The sequence below is a fragment of the Rhododendron vialii genome, chromosome 9a, assembly GCF_030253575.1.
Source record: "Rhododendron vialii isolate Sample 1 chromosome 9a, ASM3025357v1".
In the NCBI taxonomy this organism is placed as follows: Eukaryota; Viridiplantae; Streptophyta; class Magnoliopsida; order Ericales; family Ericaceae; genus Rhododendron; species Rhododendron vialii.
In genome coordinates, this window is record NC_080565.1 from 26,223,622 (window position 1) to 26,242,848 (window position 19,227).

Genomic DNA, 19,227 nt, shown 5'->3' on the forward strand with positions numbered 1-19,227 from the left:
TGCTCATCATCTGAACCGTTCAATTTATAGTTATGTCGGCTTTGAAAAATAGGCTATCGATATTGTATTCATAAATTTCTTGAAAAAAAAATGTGATTTGGCCGTAGGCTGTAATATCAAGATTTGTTAATTTCCCAAGAACAATGTGATTTAATCATGGGCTGTCAAAATTGAGCTAAGGCACGTGCCCCCATGAGACCCTTAACGGATTTGTTGTGTGCGGGAGAGTAACAAGTGTGCCAACATACTTGCACTAGATGCAAAAATCGCATTGTTTTATTTTTCTAGTTTATCTCCTAATTCCATATTGTAGTAAACTCCAAATGTTCGGGAACATAAGGGGTGTTACTTACTCCTAAAGAAGTATGTACCTAGGGCTGTAAGCGAGGTGAATCAACTAGAGGTTTGGAATGTTTGGATATGTTTGTGAAGTTTTTAAATGAACTCGAGCCGAGCTCGAGCTTGTTAAAAATTTGAAGAGTCGAGTCTTAACTCAAATTCAAACTTGTTCACGAGCCTTAACAAGTAAAATATGTTACTTATGCTTTCATATAGATCTACAACTACCAAAAAAAAAAAAACCCACATAAATAAGTATATACTAATATAAACATATTACAATTTTAAGTTCATATAGTACTTTGAAAAGGATATACATGTACAATTTATTAAATTTTGATTATATGTACTTGTTCATGCATATTTGCAGTTATATATGAAATTTTTATGAGATTTGTATATACTTCAAGTTTACAAATTGATGAGGCCGAATACTATCAGCATCAAAATCAGCTCAGTTATCTAATGAGCTTAAAATTGAAGCTTGCGTTTGTTTTGTTTGGTAAAACTTGAGCAATCCTTTAGCAAGTCGAGCTTTGAACAATTCACAAATGCCTCGGTTCATTTGCATCCCTTAATATACTCGTAATTTCATTTATATTTACGTCATTACCTGTCTTTAACCCCAGAAAAAAGGAAAACAAATTCCACCATGGCGGATTACACCGTGGCGTTAGTAGATTGGGCCTGTTGAGCCCTAGAGAGAGAGAGAGAGAGAGAGAGAGAGAGAGAGAGAATAAAGTATACTAGTTAAATAGGGGGAGAAAGGTCGTAGCAGGCAGAAGAAGAAAGAAAGAAAGAAAGCAAGAAAAAGCTCGAAGAGAGAGAGAGAGAGAGAGAGCCCAAAAGTGGATGCGTATGTATTGCCATATAGTCGGAGCATTATAATAGTAATAGTTCTTGGGGAATGAAACCGAAAGCATTGCCGGAAAGAATGGTAAAGTCCGCCCAGAGTGAAATGGTGGGTTTGCCGAAGAAGAAGAATAAGAGCTTCAACCAGCTGTCCATGGAGATCCGAGCCGTCGATGATTCCATCACCAGAAAAGTAACCTCATCCGTACTCTTCCTCTTCCTCCTCTTCATCCTCAGCCTCTTCGTCCTTTGAGAAAATCTCCCTCTCTTAATTCACTTCCTTTACCTACACATATTAACAATCAATCACTGGTACCATTTTTGTTTTCTCTTTCACTTGATCTGAAAGCCTTTTATTGACACGTGTTGTTATTGCTATTTTTATCGGGATCTAGTATTGGTGATTCTTGGATCGGTTAGTTTGGCTTTTAGGGTTTGAGGTCTGAGTCGATCCGAAAAAGGAAATAACAAAAACTAAAAAATATTAAATAGAATTGTTGTTGTTGTTTTGGCTCATTGTTTAGTGTCATCATATACTAACACGATCACGTTTCGGTGTAAATACCATTCGCCTCGCGCGAATCTAAGTGCAAAACCATCCATTACCTTTCTTGATATTTTGTTGATTGGAGGAGGGATTTGATTTCTCAGAATTAGTAGTAACTAGTGATCAGAACCCACCTTTTTCTTTGTGGGTTTTCGGGACTTTCGGTTCTATTAATCGGGTCGTTTTTGGTACCGACGAATCAGATAAATCTAGTCTAGTTGTAGATCTTGTAATTTTGACTCTTAGATTAGGAGGAGGAGGAGAAGAGTGAGATAGTTTTTGTTTTTCCTCTTGTCTCGACGGGGAGTTGGTCAGAATAATTGGTTGGGTCATAACTTTCTATGGGAGTACCTGATAACTCTTTACTAGATTTGATAGAGAAAGTCAGGTCTTGGATTTCTTGGGGGACGAGCGATCTAAATTCCTTCTCCGGCCAATTTGAGATGGCTGATAACGATTGCAAAACGTGCTGTCTGTGCAAATCGAATTTCAAAGAGACTAGCCTTCAGTACCATTGCCGAAGCTGTACTAGGATGTTTTGTGCAAATTGTCTGTGGGGCTACGGTTCTGTGAGTGCTGTGTCGGGTGATATAAAAAGCGCTGTGGATGCTGGGGTGGTTGATATCATTTCGTGCAAGTTTTGTTCTGACATTCGTATTAGGAATGAAAGGGGCAGAAAATATTGTGATAAGATCTATCCTGCGGAGTCTCCCCGTCAGAGTCCCGAACCTCAATCTCCTTCTTTTAGTGGTAAAAGGTTGGATGGTTATTCCCCCGATGCTATGAGAAGCAGTGTTACTTCATTTGATGGTCATCCATCTCCAGTATCTATTTGCCACTCTCCAAGCAGGTATGCATATGTTCTTCTGAATATTTAAGTACTGTGTTGGACACTGGATACTTGGTTAAGGGCATGTGATCGGTGTCCAACGTGTTTAGTTTGAAATTCACCTACAATCATATTTTGTTATTCTGAATTTTTACATTTTTTTATAGGCAATTTTTACATTAACTATCGTCAGTATCATGAAGCTTTTAAATTATGAATAAAATGCTTCTAGGCACTTTGTAAACATTATTTATCCTAGAAAATAATATATTAAGTGTCCCTATTTCCTTGAAATAGAAATTAGATGAACCCGATACTCACACAAATACCTGCATCAGGCAACTGTGCCCGAGTTCATTGTAATATAGCATATAGTTTATTCTGTTCAAAACTCGTCTGATTTTCCAAGATTTTTATTCCTTGTAAAAATTTACCTAATATGCAGACCGTTGTAAGAGTGTTAAAGAGCTTGTATGCTTGAGAGTTTGTTACTTTCTTTCCATACGGATGAATTGAATTGTGTTTGTGTGAGTTTCTTGATTGGGTTGTGGGCGTATGGTAAATTCAATGAGTGGTAATACTGTTTACAAGGAATTGAGAAAACTTATCATATTGACCAACCAATTCCTTCCAACTTATTAGAACTTTTAGTTTTCCAAGTCCTGGTATAACTTTCTGCTCGTTGGGGGTATCATTAGTGAGTAATGTGATTATGGATGCAGGAGTGATGAAGAAGAGGCAGAGAATTCCACAACTACCTTTTTCAGCACATCAAGTGAATTCTGTAATGACACTTCAGATGTAGATTCAAGTAGCGTTAGTGCTAGACACGAATTTTACAGTTTTAAGTCAGTTGGATCTAGTCCTTCTGACAGCTCCTCTAGGATTCATATTAGTTCCAATAGAGTTGGGCATTCTGTACAGAAGGGGCAAGGGGGAACCCCTAGGTCTCGTAATGACGTTCACTTTAATCAAGAAACAATGGCTGTTTTAACAAGGCCTGAGAGAGGGTATGGGGATCCAGAAAATACTGATGATTGTAGCGATGATTTGTCTATATTTCGGGACCAATGTGAAAAGTTGCAGAAACCGTTGGATTTTGAAAGCAATGGTCTTATATGGTTCCCGCCACCACCTGAGGATGAAGATGATGATGCGGAAAACAACTTTTTTACGTACGAAGATGATGAAGATGAGATTGGGGATTCAGGTGTGGTGTTCTCATCCAGTAGTAGTCTTGCTAGCACGTTTGCGGCTAAGGAGAAACAGAACGAGGGACACAAGGAACCTCTGAGAGCTGTGGTACAGGGGCATTTTAGGGCTCTTGTGTCACAGCTGTTACAAGGGGAGGGTGTCAAGGTGGGAAAAGAAAACAGCAGAGAGGACTGGCTTGATATTGTTACCGCAATAGCATGGCAAGCTGCAAATTTTGTCAGACCAGACACTAGCAGAGGTGGCAGTATGGATCCCGGCGATTATGTTAAGGTCAAGTGTATAGCATCAGGAAGTCCCAGTGAGAGGTAAGACTTTTGATCTTTTTTCTTTTGTTTAGGTAATTGTTTTTGAGGATTTTTTTGTTCCAGTTATTTTGTTGCATTTGTTTTTGTCAAGTTTATATGCTGGGTCTTGACATCTTTTATCTGGTGTCATCTATGCAGCACACTTGTCAAAGGAGTAGTTTGTACAAAGAATATTAAGCACAAGCGCATGACTTCACAATACAAGAACCCTAGATTACTTATTTTAGGGGGGGCACTTGAGTACCAGAGAGTTCCTAATCAACTATCTTCTTTTGAGACTTTGCTGCAACAGGTTTTTACCTAAATTGACTTGTTGATATCTTTTTAATGCGATTTTCATTATTGGTATTGGATTTAAGCAATGTTCTTTAACAGGAAATCGATCATCTGAAGTTGGTTGTGTCAAAGATTGAGGCACATCGTCCAAATCTGCTGCTTGTGGAGAAAAGTGTATCTTCATATGCTCAAGAGTATTTGTTGGAAAAGGAGATTTCTTTAGTGTTGAATATTAAGAGGCCGTTATTGGACCGCATAGCCAGGTGCACTGGTGCACTTATAACTCCATCAATTGATAACATATCTACCACGCGGTTGGGTCATTGCGAACTCTTCCGGTTGGAAAGAGTATCTGAAGAACTTGAGAATGGCAACCAATCTAACAAGAAGACCTCTAAAACATTGATGTTTTTTGAAGGTTGTCCCAGGCGACTAGGTTGCACGGTAATATTTCTTTCATAAGTTAATCTTTCTGGTTGATTTCATTTTAAACTTTGAATGTATTAGGTTCACTAAGAATTGTTTTCTTGCATATGACTAAATTGAAACATGCCATTATGCACCTCTTGTTTGCTTTCTTGTGAAACTATGATATTATGTCACTTGTGTTTGAGATGTGTTTAAGACATCAGATGGATGCTTCTACTCTCCTTGCATATCAGTTTTTTTCAATTTGTGAGCTCTTGTCTTGGCAATTGGTTTGTTGCAACTACTGGGATATTGGATCTAGCCCTAAGAAGAATGCTTGGTATATATAACTGGCTTGTTGGTTGATAGGTGTCCAACCCCGGTATTCAAATTAGACACTTGCATGATCGCATGCTTTAGGACATTGAGGAAAAAGTAATTCCCATTTGGTAGTGAAGAAAAAATTGTCATAAGGACCAGAGAACAGGGAGGGAGAGTCGCAGAGAGAATGAATTGGTCATACGCATGATACTTTGCTTATGTTGAGCTACTGTGATTACGATGTGGGTGATGATTGATCGTGCTTGTATGGCGGCTCCGGCAAAAATGAATATCAGTCTACCAGTTTACCTGGGTGGGTTGAGGGGTAGTTGGTGTTGAATTGGCAGTGTCAGGTCACTCAGTCACTAAGGTGGAGGAGATATCAGTGAGTTGAGAAAGAAATAGTGGAGAAGGTGAAGAAAACATAGAGAAGACGAGTACCTGTGCTGTTCTATCTTACGGATGCAAACGTTTGGTGTAATTGCTAAGATACTTCTAATATTGTTTACATTACATATGCTACTCTGAGTAACACTGGCAGCACGTTTCTCACTTTTCCTTCACACCTGATGTTTTTTAGGTACTGTTGAAGGGCTCCTCTCATGAAGAACTGAAGAAGGTTAAACATGTTGTACAGTATGCGGTTTTTGCAGCATATCATTTATCGCTGGAGACTTCCTTCCTTGCTGATGAGGGTGCTAGTCTTCCAAAGATGAAAATGAAGCCTTCAATGTCCATCCTGGAGAGGACAACTGCTGATAATCCCATTTCAGTTATTCTTGATTCTGTCTGCTCTGGGAATTACCTTGCAGTAGCCCATGACCATGATATTGATGACGGATCACCAAGTCCCAAATTGGATTTGGGAGGGCAGCGATCATTTTCAGAGCATCTTAACCCTGGTCAATATTTGTTTCCTACCTCGATGGAGTGTGGAGTGGGATATGATGCATGCGATAATAATTTGGAATCTAGTGTGCCGTTGGAGGTTTTTAATGGCCTCAGTGTGTTTCCTTCTGAGATTGGAAATCATGCGCAACAGGAATCGTTGGAAACAACAGATCAAGAGGAGAAGCAACTGAAGGAAGTTTTTGAATTTGGAGAACCTGACAGGGTAGATGACAATGATGACTCAGGTGAATACTATTCAGCTGCGGATAGTCAGCAGAGCATATTGGTATCCTTTTCTAGCTGTTGTGTGCTGAATGGAACTGTATGTGAACGCTCTCAACTCCTTCGCATCAAGTTCTATGGCTGTTTTGATAAGCCGTTGGGGAGGTATCTTCAAGATGACCTGTTTGATCAGGTAATACATTCAGGTTTTATTGATTTATTTTTTGGACCCCTTGATATAAAAGGAAGTATTACAATCGATTGCTCTATTTTGTTGCCAGGCATCTAGCTGTCGATCTTGTAAAGAGCCGGTTGAAGCCCATGTCTTATGCTATACTCACCAGCAGGGGAATCTTACAATAAATGTGAGAAAGATTCCCTCAGTCAAGTTACCTGGAGATCGTGATGGAAAGATATGGATGTGGCACCGATGCCTCAAGTGTGCACAGATAGATGGGGTTCCCCCGGCTACTCGTAGAGTGGTCATGTCAGATGCTGCTTGGGGACTATCCTTTGGAAAGTTTTTGGAACTTAGTTTCTCAAACCATGCAACTGCTAATCGTGTAGCAAGCTGTGGTCATTCTCTGCAAAAAGACTGCCTCCGTTACTATGGGTATATTCTTTCTCTTTTTGGCAATGAGTTTCCTTGATCAATTGCTTTTTGTGTTAAAGGCAATCCTTGAAAATTTTCTCAGATTGTGGAGTGAAATGATGGTGACATCTTATTTTTATTTATTTTGTAATTTTTTATGCTTGAACAGGTTTGGGAGCATGGTTGCATTCTTTCGTTATTCTCCTATTGATATTCTCTCTGTCCATTTGCCCCCGTCGGTGCTTGAGTTCAATGGTCACCTTCACCAGGAGTGGATTAGGAAAGAGGCGGCAGAGGTGCTTATTGAATCTAATGTTGCAATTTTCTTGTTTTCGTCTTATTGTTTCAAATGAGTAACAAAAGAATAACCCTTTGCCTTCCCCTTTGCAGCTTCTGAGTAAAACGAAAGCCCTCTATAAAGACTTGTCAGCTGTACTTAGCAGCATTGAACAGGCTTTGGGATTTGAAAAGCTTGATGCAAGTGAATTAGGTGACCACATCATGGAGTTGAAAGAACTGCTTATAGAAGAGAGTAGTGATTACATGGTGCGTAACACTGGTTTTTTAGTTGGAGTTAAATATATAGTGTAAATGGTCCATATGGATGTGAAATATTTGGTTTTGGTGGCAAACCTTCCATTATCTTTTGACTTGTCTCCTCTGACATCAACAGGCTTTGCTTCAAACATCTGATGAAGGGACTTTGCCTGTGGATCAGACTTCAGTAGATATTCTTGGTCTCAATTGTTTGAGACGTTCACTTGTAATTGGCTCACATCTATGGGATCGTCGTCTCTGTTCCTTGGATTCCATGCTTAAACAGAGGAGTCTTATATCTGAGGTTGCACAGGGTTCTATATCTTACATTGAGCCGAAAGAGTGGAGAAGTGATTTGTGCTCCAAGGATATCAGTATTGACCATGATCATGAAAACAAGGTGTCCGAATCTTCTAAATTGCAAAAATTCTCCATGCATGGTATACAGTCAGAGCTGCAGGAAGAACCTAAGTTTTTGCCCTCTGAGACTACGGATCCTGGACAGACCATTTCGGCCCCATGCCAGCAGCACAAACAAGAGGAATTACAATCTGATGGTAAATTTATTGTTGGGATGACATCCTTAGATACTGCCCCCTCTACGGTATCCAATCTTTCAGACAAAATCGATTCTGCATGGAGTGGCACAGACCAACTTCCATTGACAGCTCAGTTAAGCCCACAGCCAGATGGACCTCAATTTGTTTCTGTCAAGCACATAAGTCAAGCAGAAAGTCCAACTTTTGTAAGGCTTTCGTCACCAGTAAGAGTTTACTCTTTTGATTCTGCTTTGAGACTTCAAGAAAGGATTAGGAAAGGATTGTCCCCAGCCTCATTGCATTTGTCAACACTTAGATCTTTCCATGCCTCTGGAGAATACAGGAATATGATTCGAGATCCAGTTTCTAATGTACAAAGGACTTACTCTCAGATGTCTCCACGGGAGGCTCACAAGTTAAATGTCGTATTCCACTCCACATCTTCATTTATCTCTGGTGCATCCCTTATGCCTGACGGGGCCCGGTTGCTGCTTCCACAAACTGGCCAAATAGTTATTGCTGTTTATGACAATGAACCTGGTAGCATAATATCCTATGCCATCAGTTCCAGGGAGTATGAGGACTGGATTGCTGATAGGCCAAATAGGCATGAAGGAAGCTGGAACAGCAGTGGGGCAAATTCTCTAGCTCCTTCCTTTTCAGCCTCTCAGTCTTTTGGCTCACTTAACTTGGATTCCATTCACTATGGAAGTTATGGTGGGTCTGAAGATGCTTCATTGACGATTAGTGCCCTGTTTGCTGATCCTAAGAGTTCTCATCTTAGAGTTTCTTTCGAAGACGAGTCTTTAACTGGAGGCAAAGTGAAGTTTTCTGTCACCTGTTATTTTGCGAAGCAGTTTCATGCTCTTAGAAAGAAATGTTGCCCGAGTGAAGTCGATTTTGTACGTTCCCTAAGCCGCTGCAAGAGATGGAGTGCACAAGGAGGAAAGAGCAATGCATACTTTGCAAAGTCTTTGGATGAGAGGCTCATAATAAAACAAGTTCAAAAGACCGAATTGGAATCTTTTGAGGAATTTGCACCAGAATACTTCAAGTATTTGACAGAGTCCCTAAGCTCAGGAAGTCCAACTTGCCTTGCTAAAATTCTTGGTATTTATCAGGTTAGTTCCTCAGTTGATGACTAACAATCGAATCTGTGACAAAGTGTGCATGTGTTTTCTTCTCTTTTTCCTTTTACAGTGTTGACTTTTGGTTCAGTTCTTGTGATCCTAAGCTGTTATATGCATGGCAGGTAACTGTCAAACATTTGAAAGGTGGTAAGGAAACAAAAATGGTTCTGGTGGTGATGGAAAACCTCTTTTTCAAAAGAAGTATCTCAAGGGTCTATGATCTTAAGGGCTCTTTGCGATCCCGTTACAACGCAGATACAACAGGGTCAGATAAAGTACTGCTAGATCTGAATCTTTTAGAAACGCTACGTACTAAACCCATATTGCTTGGGAGCAAAGCGAAGAGAAGACTAGAGCGGGCTGTTTGGAATGATACATCTTTTCTAGCGGTAAGCTGTTTTAACATCACAGCATAATAGATTGCATCATGGTTCTTGGCTAAAGTTTACTTTTTAACATAAATTTCTGTAGCCGATCAACAGAAAACATAAATTTTTCAGTTTATACTTTTTGACATAAATTTCAAGCCTGGTTTGGATCTGTAAACTTTTGGAGCTTCTGTTGTCTGTAATATCGAGTCTTGTTCACTATAACTAGCTGTTTTTTTTTTCCCCTGGGCCAATATCCTCTCCTAGGTTTCTAGTATTATTGCTCTCCCTGACTTTCTGATAAGCTTTGTGATGTGGTAATTTGGACCTACAAGAATTTAGCTCTGACTTGATAGTTGTCCAATATAAGCTGGTGGTTCTTTTTAAATGTGCCAGTGCTGGAATGGAGTTATTCTTTTTCAATACTTTAGTGATTTTTGCATTACATAAACAACTTGAACGCTTGTTTATGCTATTGATCGTTAAATTGCCAAATATTATTTCTCACTTGTACCCAATGTATGGCTTCACCTTGTTCTTTTGATTAAGTTTTACAAACAATCGTGTCCCCAAACTTGTAATTGAAATCATCATTTTTCTATTGTTCTTTTTGACAGTCTGTTGATGTGATGGACTACTCTTTGCTGGTGGGGGTGGACGACGAGCGCAAGGAGCTGGTTATAGGGATTATTGATTTCATGAGACAGTATACTTGGGACAAGCATTTGGAGACATGGGTTAAGGCATCAGGCATACTTGGGGGCCCTAAGAATGCTTCCCCCACCATTATTTCTCCCAAACAATACAAGAAAAGATTCCGGAAAGCAATGACTTCATATTTTCTTACAGTACCGGACCAATGGTCATGGTGAAAGGATCAATGCATTCTTTTTTCCATGCGCAAGCATCGGACGGCTAATAGAATGAAGCAATGACAGCCTATTTTGTATCTGGCCGGAGTTAGCTCCGGGAAGAGGTTTTTGTGAATGAACGGACGTGGTGGTAGTGGAATTCTTTTGTGCACTTTGTACATGTCCAAAGATACTTTCAAGTTCGTTCACACGGCAAATGTGTAGACCCTTTTCTCAAGACGTGATATATGGAAAGCAGGTCAATGTGATTGCTTGATTATTTTTACCACGTTACTGAGCGCTCGTATCTTTATTATTATTATTATTTTTTTTTTTTGAAGACAAGGCAATCACGATCATATCATTTCCAAAGGCCACTTAGAATGGAATTTCATTCAATAGTTACAAAGATCAGAAAATCATGCGCATCCAAACCAACAAACATACAAAATTACATCAAACGTGCTACTTAATTACTTCCACCAAAACATTGCACTAGAACCAACACGTTGTGTCAGACAATAGAACCAACAAACGACAAAGAAAAAGGTGCCCAAAGGATCACAGATTCCCATCTATGAATTTAATGCATAATCATAATATCACCGTGGATTTCCAAACAACCACAATCGAAAAACTGTAAGTAAACCATTAAGGATTTGCTATCCAAAACCACTCGCCTGCCCGCTTATTACGTGAAGGAGAAACGCCGAAGACAGTGCGTCAGCAAGCCTAGCTGCCACGAGTATTGGACGCCACTCCAGGGCGAGCCCCCGCTGCCATGGTAGAAGCACGCTGACAAACCTTGCGACCACGGCGATGAATACCACCCCAGGGACAAACATGCATCCGAAAAATCTAAAAAATTATTTGTCCACCACCATCATCCACCGGATTTGGGGAAACCAAACCAAGATATACACCGTATTGGAAAACCAGCCGGGAGAGAAAACAAAACAAAACCAAAAAAAAAACAGGAAAAGAATCCCTATATAACCCAAACCTCATTTCTTATTAACCTCTTCGTCGGTCATCGCATGCCATATCTATAGAGAGGACAAGGAGGAGAGACGGATCAGATCAAGGTCACCACCGCCGGACAGAGCCGCATTTTTTCCAGTTTTACCCTTAGTTGTGCTAAGCCGTTGCTCTTTGTTCTTTGGCAAAGTCGTCTTTACCGAGTGCAGTCAGGTGACTGAGGTCGTGCACTATTGGGGCAGTTTTGTCATTTCAAGATGTCTGCTTCATTTCTAAAAACAACCCCCAAAAGAGGGCATACTTTCAATTGTACCCCTACATTTACAAGTGTAATGTTCTCCTCATGCGGATGCGGGTGTAAGGGAAAGAAAAAGGGCTGTTGTGTTTAGGCTTTCCAGTTTCCACACTTAAACTCTCCGGTTGCACACATGGAGTTAAAACCAACAGATCCATGGAAACTCCTTTGAGAGAGAGAAAAGGGCAGGATAGGCTCTTTTTATCCATCTCTTCCACTGCTTCAAATTTACAATATTTTCGATACAATGTTCAACATATCTATCTATCTATCTATATCTTATAGGAATGTGTGTGAGCCTCACAAGCCTCTAAACCCACGTTCCTAATTTCCTGAATTTTTAAATTTTTCTAAAAAACAAAAATCTAAGCCCATGAATCTATTTCTCCAGGCCAACACGTGTCCCACCCACATTTCTAGGGTGGGACAAGCTCCACCCACTACCCATGTATACCTGAATGCTACTCCCACGTGTGCCCCGCAATGTTGCCCATTTGAAAGCAAAAAAAAAAATAGCTTCAAGGGTATTTTTTTGGAACGGGAGTTGGCTCCAAGTTTGCCCACACCACTTATTTATATATATTCCCACCTCTTTTTTTTTTGATAGGCATATATATTCCCACCTCCAAACTCTAATAGCAAATCCCACATTCTTCGGAATTATCATTGCGCGCAATTCGAACATTCATCCCGACTGATGAAAACATTTCTAATATTCGTCCCCCACAGATAATTTCCATGATCTCACTCCATGGTTTGTTGCAAGAATTTGTTCATGGAAATTTAAGCAGCAAGTTCAGTTTCATTCTTCACGATAATTTGTTTGTGGATTTTTGAGTACCAAGTACGGGTCTAATTATTACGAGAATTTGTTCATGAAGCAAATACCATTTGCTCAAAGGTCGGTTTCCATTTCCAGACTACGTACCTACGCATTTACGAAGTTTTGACCACGGTGATAGCTAGGCATATAATTGGCTGTGTTCTTCAACCAGTATATTTGATTTAGTTCTTCGGCTCCATGTACCTGTATTCTTCGGCTCCATTTGCTATGAGAAGTTGTTCACGTAATTTTAAGTATGCTCCGTTTGTTCCAAGAATTTGTTCACAGATTTTTGAGCACCAAGTTTAGCGAGAATCTGTTCATGGATTTTTTGGTACAAGTTTGGCTATTTGTTATGAGAATTTGTTCACATAGAGCATACCAATGGTTGGTTTTAATCTCCAAACTACCTACGCATTTAATTACTTCTTCTTTTTTTACTAGCGTTGTGCCCGTTCAATACACAAGGAACAAAAAAAAAACATCAACATGAACCCCTTTTTTTCCTATTGTTCCATGCATCGAACGTGCAGTAACGCTAGTAAAAATACAGTGATATGGAGTAGTTTCACAAGGCCTTCTTATACTAATACGTAAATAGACTAAATTATCCTTAAATTACAATTAATACGTGTTTAATCATTAATTCTGAGCTTCCTCTTGAAAATGAGTTTTCTCTTTGGTCATGATCATTTTAGTTATGCAATCGCAGCTAAATGAAGCTTGGCATGATTTCCTCAATGTAAACATATATAAAACTTGATGATTATTCCAAAAAAAAAAATAAAAGGTTACATTTCATTGATCATGAGTACTATGTATAAAACATAATTCTCTTATTATTGGGGATTTAGAGAAAGCTAATCACATTAATCAAGAAATTAAAAGCTATTTCACATATAACTCTCATCATCTCAAAATTAACCTCCATGTACAAACATAGTTAAGGAGTACATGTACGCATCACGTAATTTGCCTAGAACAACTCCATCTGTTGGTAATCCAGATTCCATAAAGGAGAGGAGAGATCATGTGATCGAGAGCCATTGAGATTGGAGTCTCTTCTACTCCAATACTACTCCACTACTGTATTAAAGTCGGAAAGTACTTAATAATGGTGATCATGATTTGGCCTTTTCAAGATACCGCTAACTGGATTTCTCCTTCGTTGACCGGCATGAAACCCACGCGCTTCTGCAAACGTTGTCAATCGAAACAATATTAATATGACTAGCAGCTTGAACCTCCCACATGACTTTTTTGCAAAAGAAATTTTTTTTAAAATGTACTGAAATTTAGACATTACAGTATATATGTTCCTATTTCCTACTCTTCTTAATTTTGTCGCAAGATCGAAGAGATATCATCTATGTATATAAGTCACGAGAATAACAAAACAAGACACTAAATCAACCATGAGAGAGTCCGCAACAAGTATAGTGCATTCACACTAGAATCAATTCAGAAAAATAATCCTTTGTACCAAAAAACAAGAAGGAACCAAAATAGTCACACTCTAAAAGAAAGGGAAATAATCAAATATATCCATGTCTTCGGCAAAATTTGATCCCCTGACCTGGATTTTTGTCAATTATTTGCATCGATCGAGAAACTTGTTAGTTTTCGTAATCTACATTAAATTTCAATTTTAATTGTTTCAAAGGGGTGGGAAATTCCGTGGATGAAAAAGCCCAAATCAAGAAATATAGCCTCTCATCCCCACGCGTAAGCGTGAAACAGCTGTAGGAGGGGCTGTAGGGATTAGTCCGAAGTGCGGGCAAGCTGGCTCGGGACACTCTGCATTAACAAAAAAAAAAAAAAAGAAATATAGCCCCTGTGGAAAACTCTCTAGCCAGTTTTCTATGTAGAAAACCTATATGGTCATCATGCACGTGCGGGAAAGGAAAAGGTCTAACAAAAAGAGTTAAAAAAAGTTAGGCCTCCAAAAGAAAAAATTAAAGATTACAAAAAGCAGTCCAATAGGGCAACCTAAGTCTTATCCAATTTGGTTCTCCTCTTAGAAATTTTGTTTTCAAAATATTTGACTATTTCGTCATCCTTGCTTTTTTCATCATTATTGATTTTTTATCGATTTCTTTTTCTTATTTTTTCACTTTTTAGATGTATATAACGTACTTCTATTCAAAAAGTAAAAAGTTTGTTACAATATCAGAAAAATTGACTAAAGATGAAAGATTACGTAAATAAAAAATGACAACCAAACAAGATAATGTGTTTCTAATTACAAAATCAATCCGTAAGTGACATTGATATGCTATTCCAAAAAGAAAAAGGACCAAAAAAAGGGGCTGTCTCTTCTGAAAAATACAAGTCTGGATTCAGGGAATGTTTGGTGAAACTTAATCATTACTATTATTTCTCATAGAAGTATCGGCCTATACAAGCTTTTGTTAGTGAGTGCCAAATTATTTTGAATTATGTATTCGTCTCGATGAAATGAGTCGGAAAGGTAGGAAAAATACAAGTCAAACTTGAAAAAAGTTCGAAGAGACATATAATCCAAACAATCTGTTTGGTTTAAGGTTACTTTTATCTTATAGTTAGTGAACTAACTTACACTTTTATTATAAGCTTTACTTTTTAGATTCCTTCAAGATGAATAAACAATTAGAAAAAATATGACCCAAGAATAATAAAGTTCATACAAAATGGTGTTTTATGGAACATAGTATTTAACTAGCCACACCCGAGTTTTCCTTTGTGAGAAGAAGCAATAATAGAATTGTCCATAGTGTCGCTCAAAAAGCAGCAAGAGGTCTTGTCTTTTTTACGTGGGAGTTTAGGCATCTTGTGTGTCTTCTTTCCTCTCTTCGAGAGATGGATGTCCTATTTGATGTGTCTTTTCATTATTTTGGTTCTATCTATAAAATCGAAGTCTTATCGATTGAAAAAAAAAACCTTGGCTATAAATTGGCCCTCAAAATCAGGTGAAATTGGAGTTGTTTTAGTGGATTTGTTGTACTAGAAGGTTAGGGCTGTTGGCCTTTGGGGCTCATTATATTAAGGAATGGTATTAGCTAGACTGGGTAGGATAGGGTATTTGGTAGATGATTTATTAATTTCCCACATTTTTTTTTTTTTTGTCGGTGGGGGTGGGGAGGTGGTTGGGGTAAGTTTACAGAATTGGATCTTATAAACACTAAAAATAAAATAGACAAACAAATAACTAAACCATATATAAACGTCTCTAAAATTATTGATGATGCAATGTAAAGCAGTTGAGTGATTCGGTACCTATGAACAAGCAATAATATGGGAACATGCAAATTTGAGAGGATCGATCGATCGCTAGATTCTAGTTGAACGATGCTTACAAAATTAACGGCGTATCGAACAGAGATATCTAAACAATTATATTCAGACACGTTCAAAATTTTATCCAGATATCTGTGTCCCTCGGAATGCTATCCAAGTTCACCCACAATAAAGATAAAAGAAAAGCTCATGTGTAAATTGAATTGAAAGAAAACATAAATGACGACAATGACCTCTTCTTTACCTACATCTTAGACGTACGGCATGTTACTTTCAGAAAGTTAGCGTGATTACAGGATATATCATCATATATATTCATAACGTGCCAGTGTAACATGAAATTTGGCTGAAAATCTGGGTCAAAATTAAGAAAACTTAGAAATATGGTAAAAACACGTATGCAATAAAAAATTTAAAAAAAAAATCAGAAAACACGTATACTAATATGGTTGTTTGCATTCCAAAGAGCAGTTTTTTTATTCAGAAAAATAAAAGGAATGATTGCAGGAAGAAAACGGAAGGTGTATGCTAGCTAGGAGTCAAATTTTAGCTATGCTATCTTGATATTGTTCAGTAACAAAAGTTGTCAATAGCCCAGTGAATATGCCATGAATCATGGAACAGAAACCTAGCTAGCTAGCTACTCCCCTAAGAGCATCCACAATGTAATAATCAAAACTAAAAGGTTGCTAAAGTTAGCAATGTTTGCTCAAAAAAGTGCTCACATTGTAATAACCAAACTTAGCAACCTCTTAGCAACTCATCAAATTTTGACCTTTGAATAACCAAACTTAACAACTTTTACCAATAACCAAAACTTAATAACCAAATCCAATAACCAAATTCAAAACTAAAAAATTAAAAAACACCTCACATTAGAATCGTCTCATCGAGACGAATAATTTGGTGTGGTCGGGTGCGCGATTGGAACTCGTTTGCAATTGGACATAGATGCATTCCGTATTGTAGGGTTTTTTTTTATAGGGATACAAAAATAACCAATGTGGAGATCAAGTTTGTTGGTTTGATTATGAACTAAATGGATAATCAAATACTGACGTGGCACATTTTGGTTATCGATTTTGATTATTCCCATTGCGGATGCTCTAAGTTTTGCATGAAGAAAGCGAAAATATTCACGTGAGAACTCCGCAAATAAGTACTTAAAAGTTTTTAAGAACTCTTAGCGGAATACAACATTTATGGCTTTTTGAGATTATGCAAACCTCCACTAATTATGGGGACGAATCTTACCATCTATTAGTGAGTCCAATTTAAAGTTAAAACAATGTCTGTCCCTGATAATACATAGGAGGTTTCGAATATCAGACCTGTGGAGTTGAACTTTTTAATTCTCGAATAGGAAGATATATATCAAATGGGCTACATCAAACTCTCTCACTTATTTGAGATTGAACAGTATGAAAGGAAATGCAAAAAGAAAACAAAACATCTCAAATCTTTACCACCAGACCAACCATTGGGTTTAATTTGAGCCTCTCTTTTTTTTTTCTGATCCAAATGGTTAAAACTCTTAGTGATAGCTAGAAAACAACTCAGTATGCCAACAGAGATGGTTATCTTTCTCTAGAGAAGGCCGTAATTACCACACAGGATGTTTATCTTTCCATAGAGCTTGCCTTTGGTAATTGTATATTTTAGTAGTAGTTGGCTATCTTAGCACTAGCTCATCATGATTAATTTCCCATTGTTCAAAATCCCCAAAAGTCAAAACATTAGTAATTATTAGTAGTATGACTTTGTAAACGTAAACATGCAGAAAGCCAAACAAGTTGTCAAAATCCCTTTGAACATGCCCCATGAAAAAAGGACAAGTGTCTAAATACAGAAGATGGAAATTACAAACCTCACGGGCCTTGAAACCACCTTTCCGATGCGATTGCTGGTGGTGCAACAACGATCCCTCACCGCCGCCCGCCGCCTTGTTTGCCAAGCAAAACCCAACGATTTTCTCGGCCGCCTCGGCCTCGTCCCTACTCTCTTTCATCAGCTTATCCACCTCCGCCTTGGGAAGCCTCATTTTCACCCTCATTGCCCCTGCTTCCTCCCCAGCTTTATTCGACTCCTCGATCCCGATTCTCCTCATGCCCGAAAGGTCGGAAACCGATCTCCTCGAGAGCATGAGGCTCTCCAGCCTGTCCTTGGCTGTCATGTTGATCCCCGACCGGACCCTCCTCGGGCCCTTCTCCTCTTGAAAACTGGGCAATTCCACCACGAAATAGAGCCTCCTCGGCTTCAAATCATGCCACGGTTCCAAGGGCTTGGCCCTGACACCGAAATGCTTCACCGCCTCCGACTCTAACAAGACGTGCCCCGGATAGTCCTTCACTACATCGCCGGCTTTCACCGGCGCCTTCAACTTGATCGTCTCGCCATTTATCTTCATGACTTTCGCGGTCTTTCCCCGTCCTAAGCTGTTTCCCATTGTTGTTTACCCCCCCCTAAGGAAACAAAAACAAGTACAATCTCAACTCTCTTTGGTCGGTACCCTTTTTGGTTCCCCTAGCGTTGGGATCTCTGACCACATGACATGGGGGGGGTTGAGATAGAGATGTAGTTATATGGGTAGTAGTTTTTGGTGTTATTAGGGAGTTATGGGTCAAAGAAAGATTGCAAATTTTGAAATTGAGCAAAAGGGTTTGACAAACAGAGGGAGGTAGAGCTTATCAGAAAAAACAGAGAAAGGTAGCATCTGACGAGTAAAAGGTTGTTCCCACTGGGACACCACATCATCAATTATTCATGGCATCATCATTTCATTTTCTTACTTAAGCGCTAGAGGGGGAAGCAAGATTTAAAACTAAGGAAGCTAAACTAGGAGAGAAATTTTTCGAGGACTATTTTTATTTTATTTTATTTTATTTTGAGTTTTTTTATAAAATGGATTTCATAAACAGAAGAATTGGTCTCGAGATTGTAATATGATATCAATGACAAAGCGAACGGCACCACACTTGGATCGCAACAATATGAAGATTTAGTAGTCTATAGCTCCATTCCTTTTGCAACTAAGGAATTTGCCCTGGCAGATGCCATAGATGTTGGTTTACGACTCTTGTAGTCTTTTTGAACACTTTTCTTTATGCCGTTTATCTGGCTTTGTTGACGTTGATCGTCTAAGTTAATGCATTAATTTCCGTTTGACCGAAAAAGAAAAAGATAAAAGATAAAGCGGTATTATCATTCCGCAGATGATTCACTCTTAGTGTGTTTTGCTATTTCATTTTGGAAGAGCAAATAGTTCATAGTTGTCCATACATTTCAACTATGAGAAATGTCTATCACTTGTCACCGATGTCTTGGCATCACCATTGTAATATAGTACTAGTCCATCTCCCATTTGTTTACCATCTACGGGATACCATGTCATTTTACTGTCCAAACTAATTTTTGACTTTTTTCTTGCACCGTTCAAAAGAAATTCGAAATTATTCTCAAAAGCTCTTTAATTCTTAATGTCAAAATGAGTACGACTTTTTATAACAAGTAAACAAAACGAGACGAGTGGAGTGGAGTAATTATTTCCTCATATCGGATCCTTTCACTTTCCATCCCCAACTAACTAATTTGTTTTCGTTTTCCATGGAAATTAACAGAATATTCTGCGTCCAC

At 38.6% G+C, this 19,227-nt stretch overlaps 2 protein-coding genes across 2 annotated transcripts; one reads left to right on the forward strand and one right to left on the reverse strand.

Moving 5' to 3' along the window:
* Window positions 1–1,095: 1,095 nt before the first annotated feature.
* Window positions 1,096–10,511, forward strand: LOC131301898 (putative 1-phosphatidylinositol-3-phosphate 5-kinase FAB1C). The gene is given in 12 exon segments (XM_058328408.1): window positions 1,096–2,588; window positions 3,290–4,087; window positions 4,226–4,379; window positions 4,463–4,807; window positions 5,673–6,398; window positions 6,487–6,818; window positions 6,967–7,093; window positions 7,188–7,343; window positions 7,471–8,994; window positions 9,126–9,392; window positions 9,989–10,123; window positions 10,125–10,511. Coding segments are annotated over 12 exon segments (5,151 nt in total). The 5' UTR covers window positions 1,096–2,079; the 3' UTR covers window positions 10,203–10,511.
* Window positions 10,512–13,167: 2,656 nt separating this feature from the next.
* Window positions 13,168–18,308, reverse strand: LOC131301901 (uncharacterized protein At1g66480). Its single transcript, XM_058328411.1, has 2 exons — window positions 17,462–18,308; window positions 13,168–13,512 (listed from the first exon to the last, which is right to left on the reverse strand). The coding sequence occupies exons 1-2, from the start codon at window positions 18,038–18,040 to the stop codon at window positions 13,456–13,458; spliced, it is 636 nt and encodes a 211-aa protein (XP_058184394.1). The 5' UTR covers window positions 18,041–18,308; the 3' UTR covers window positions 13,168–13,455.
* Window positions 18,309–19,227: the final 919 nt, after the last annotated feature.

Bases quoted from the DNA above. Each gene is read 5' to 3' on its own strand.
- LOC131301901 (XM_058328411.1), bottom strand. From the start codon at position 18,040: ATGGGAAACAGCTTAGGACGGGGAAAGACCGCGAAAGTCATGAAGATA. The intron at 13,513-17,461 runs GTTTGTAATTTC...CAACGTTTGCAG, and splicing joins GTGGTTTCAAGGCCCGTGAG to AAGCGCGTGGGTTTCATGCC.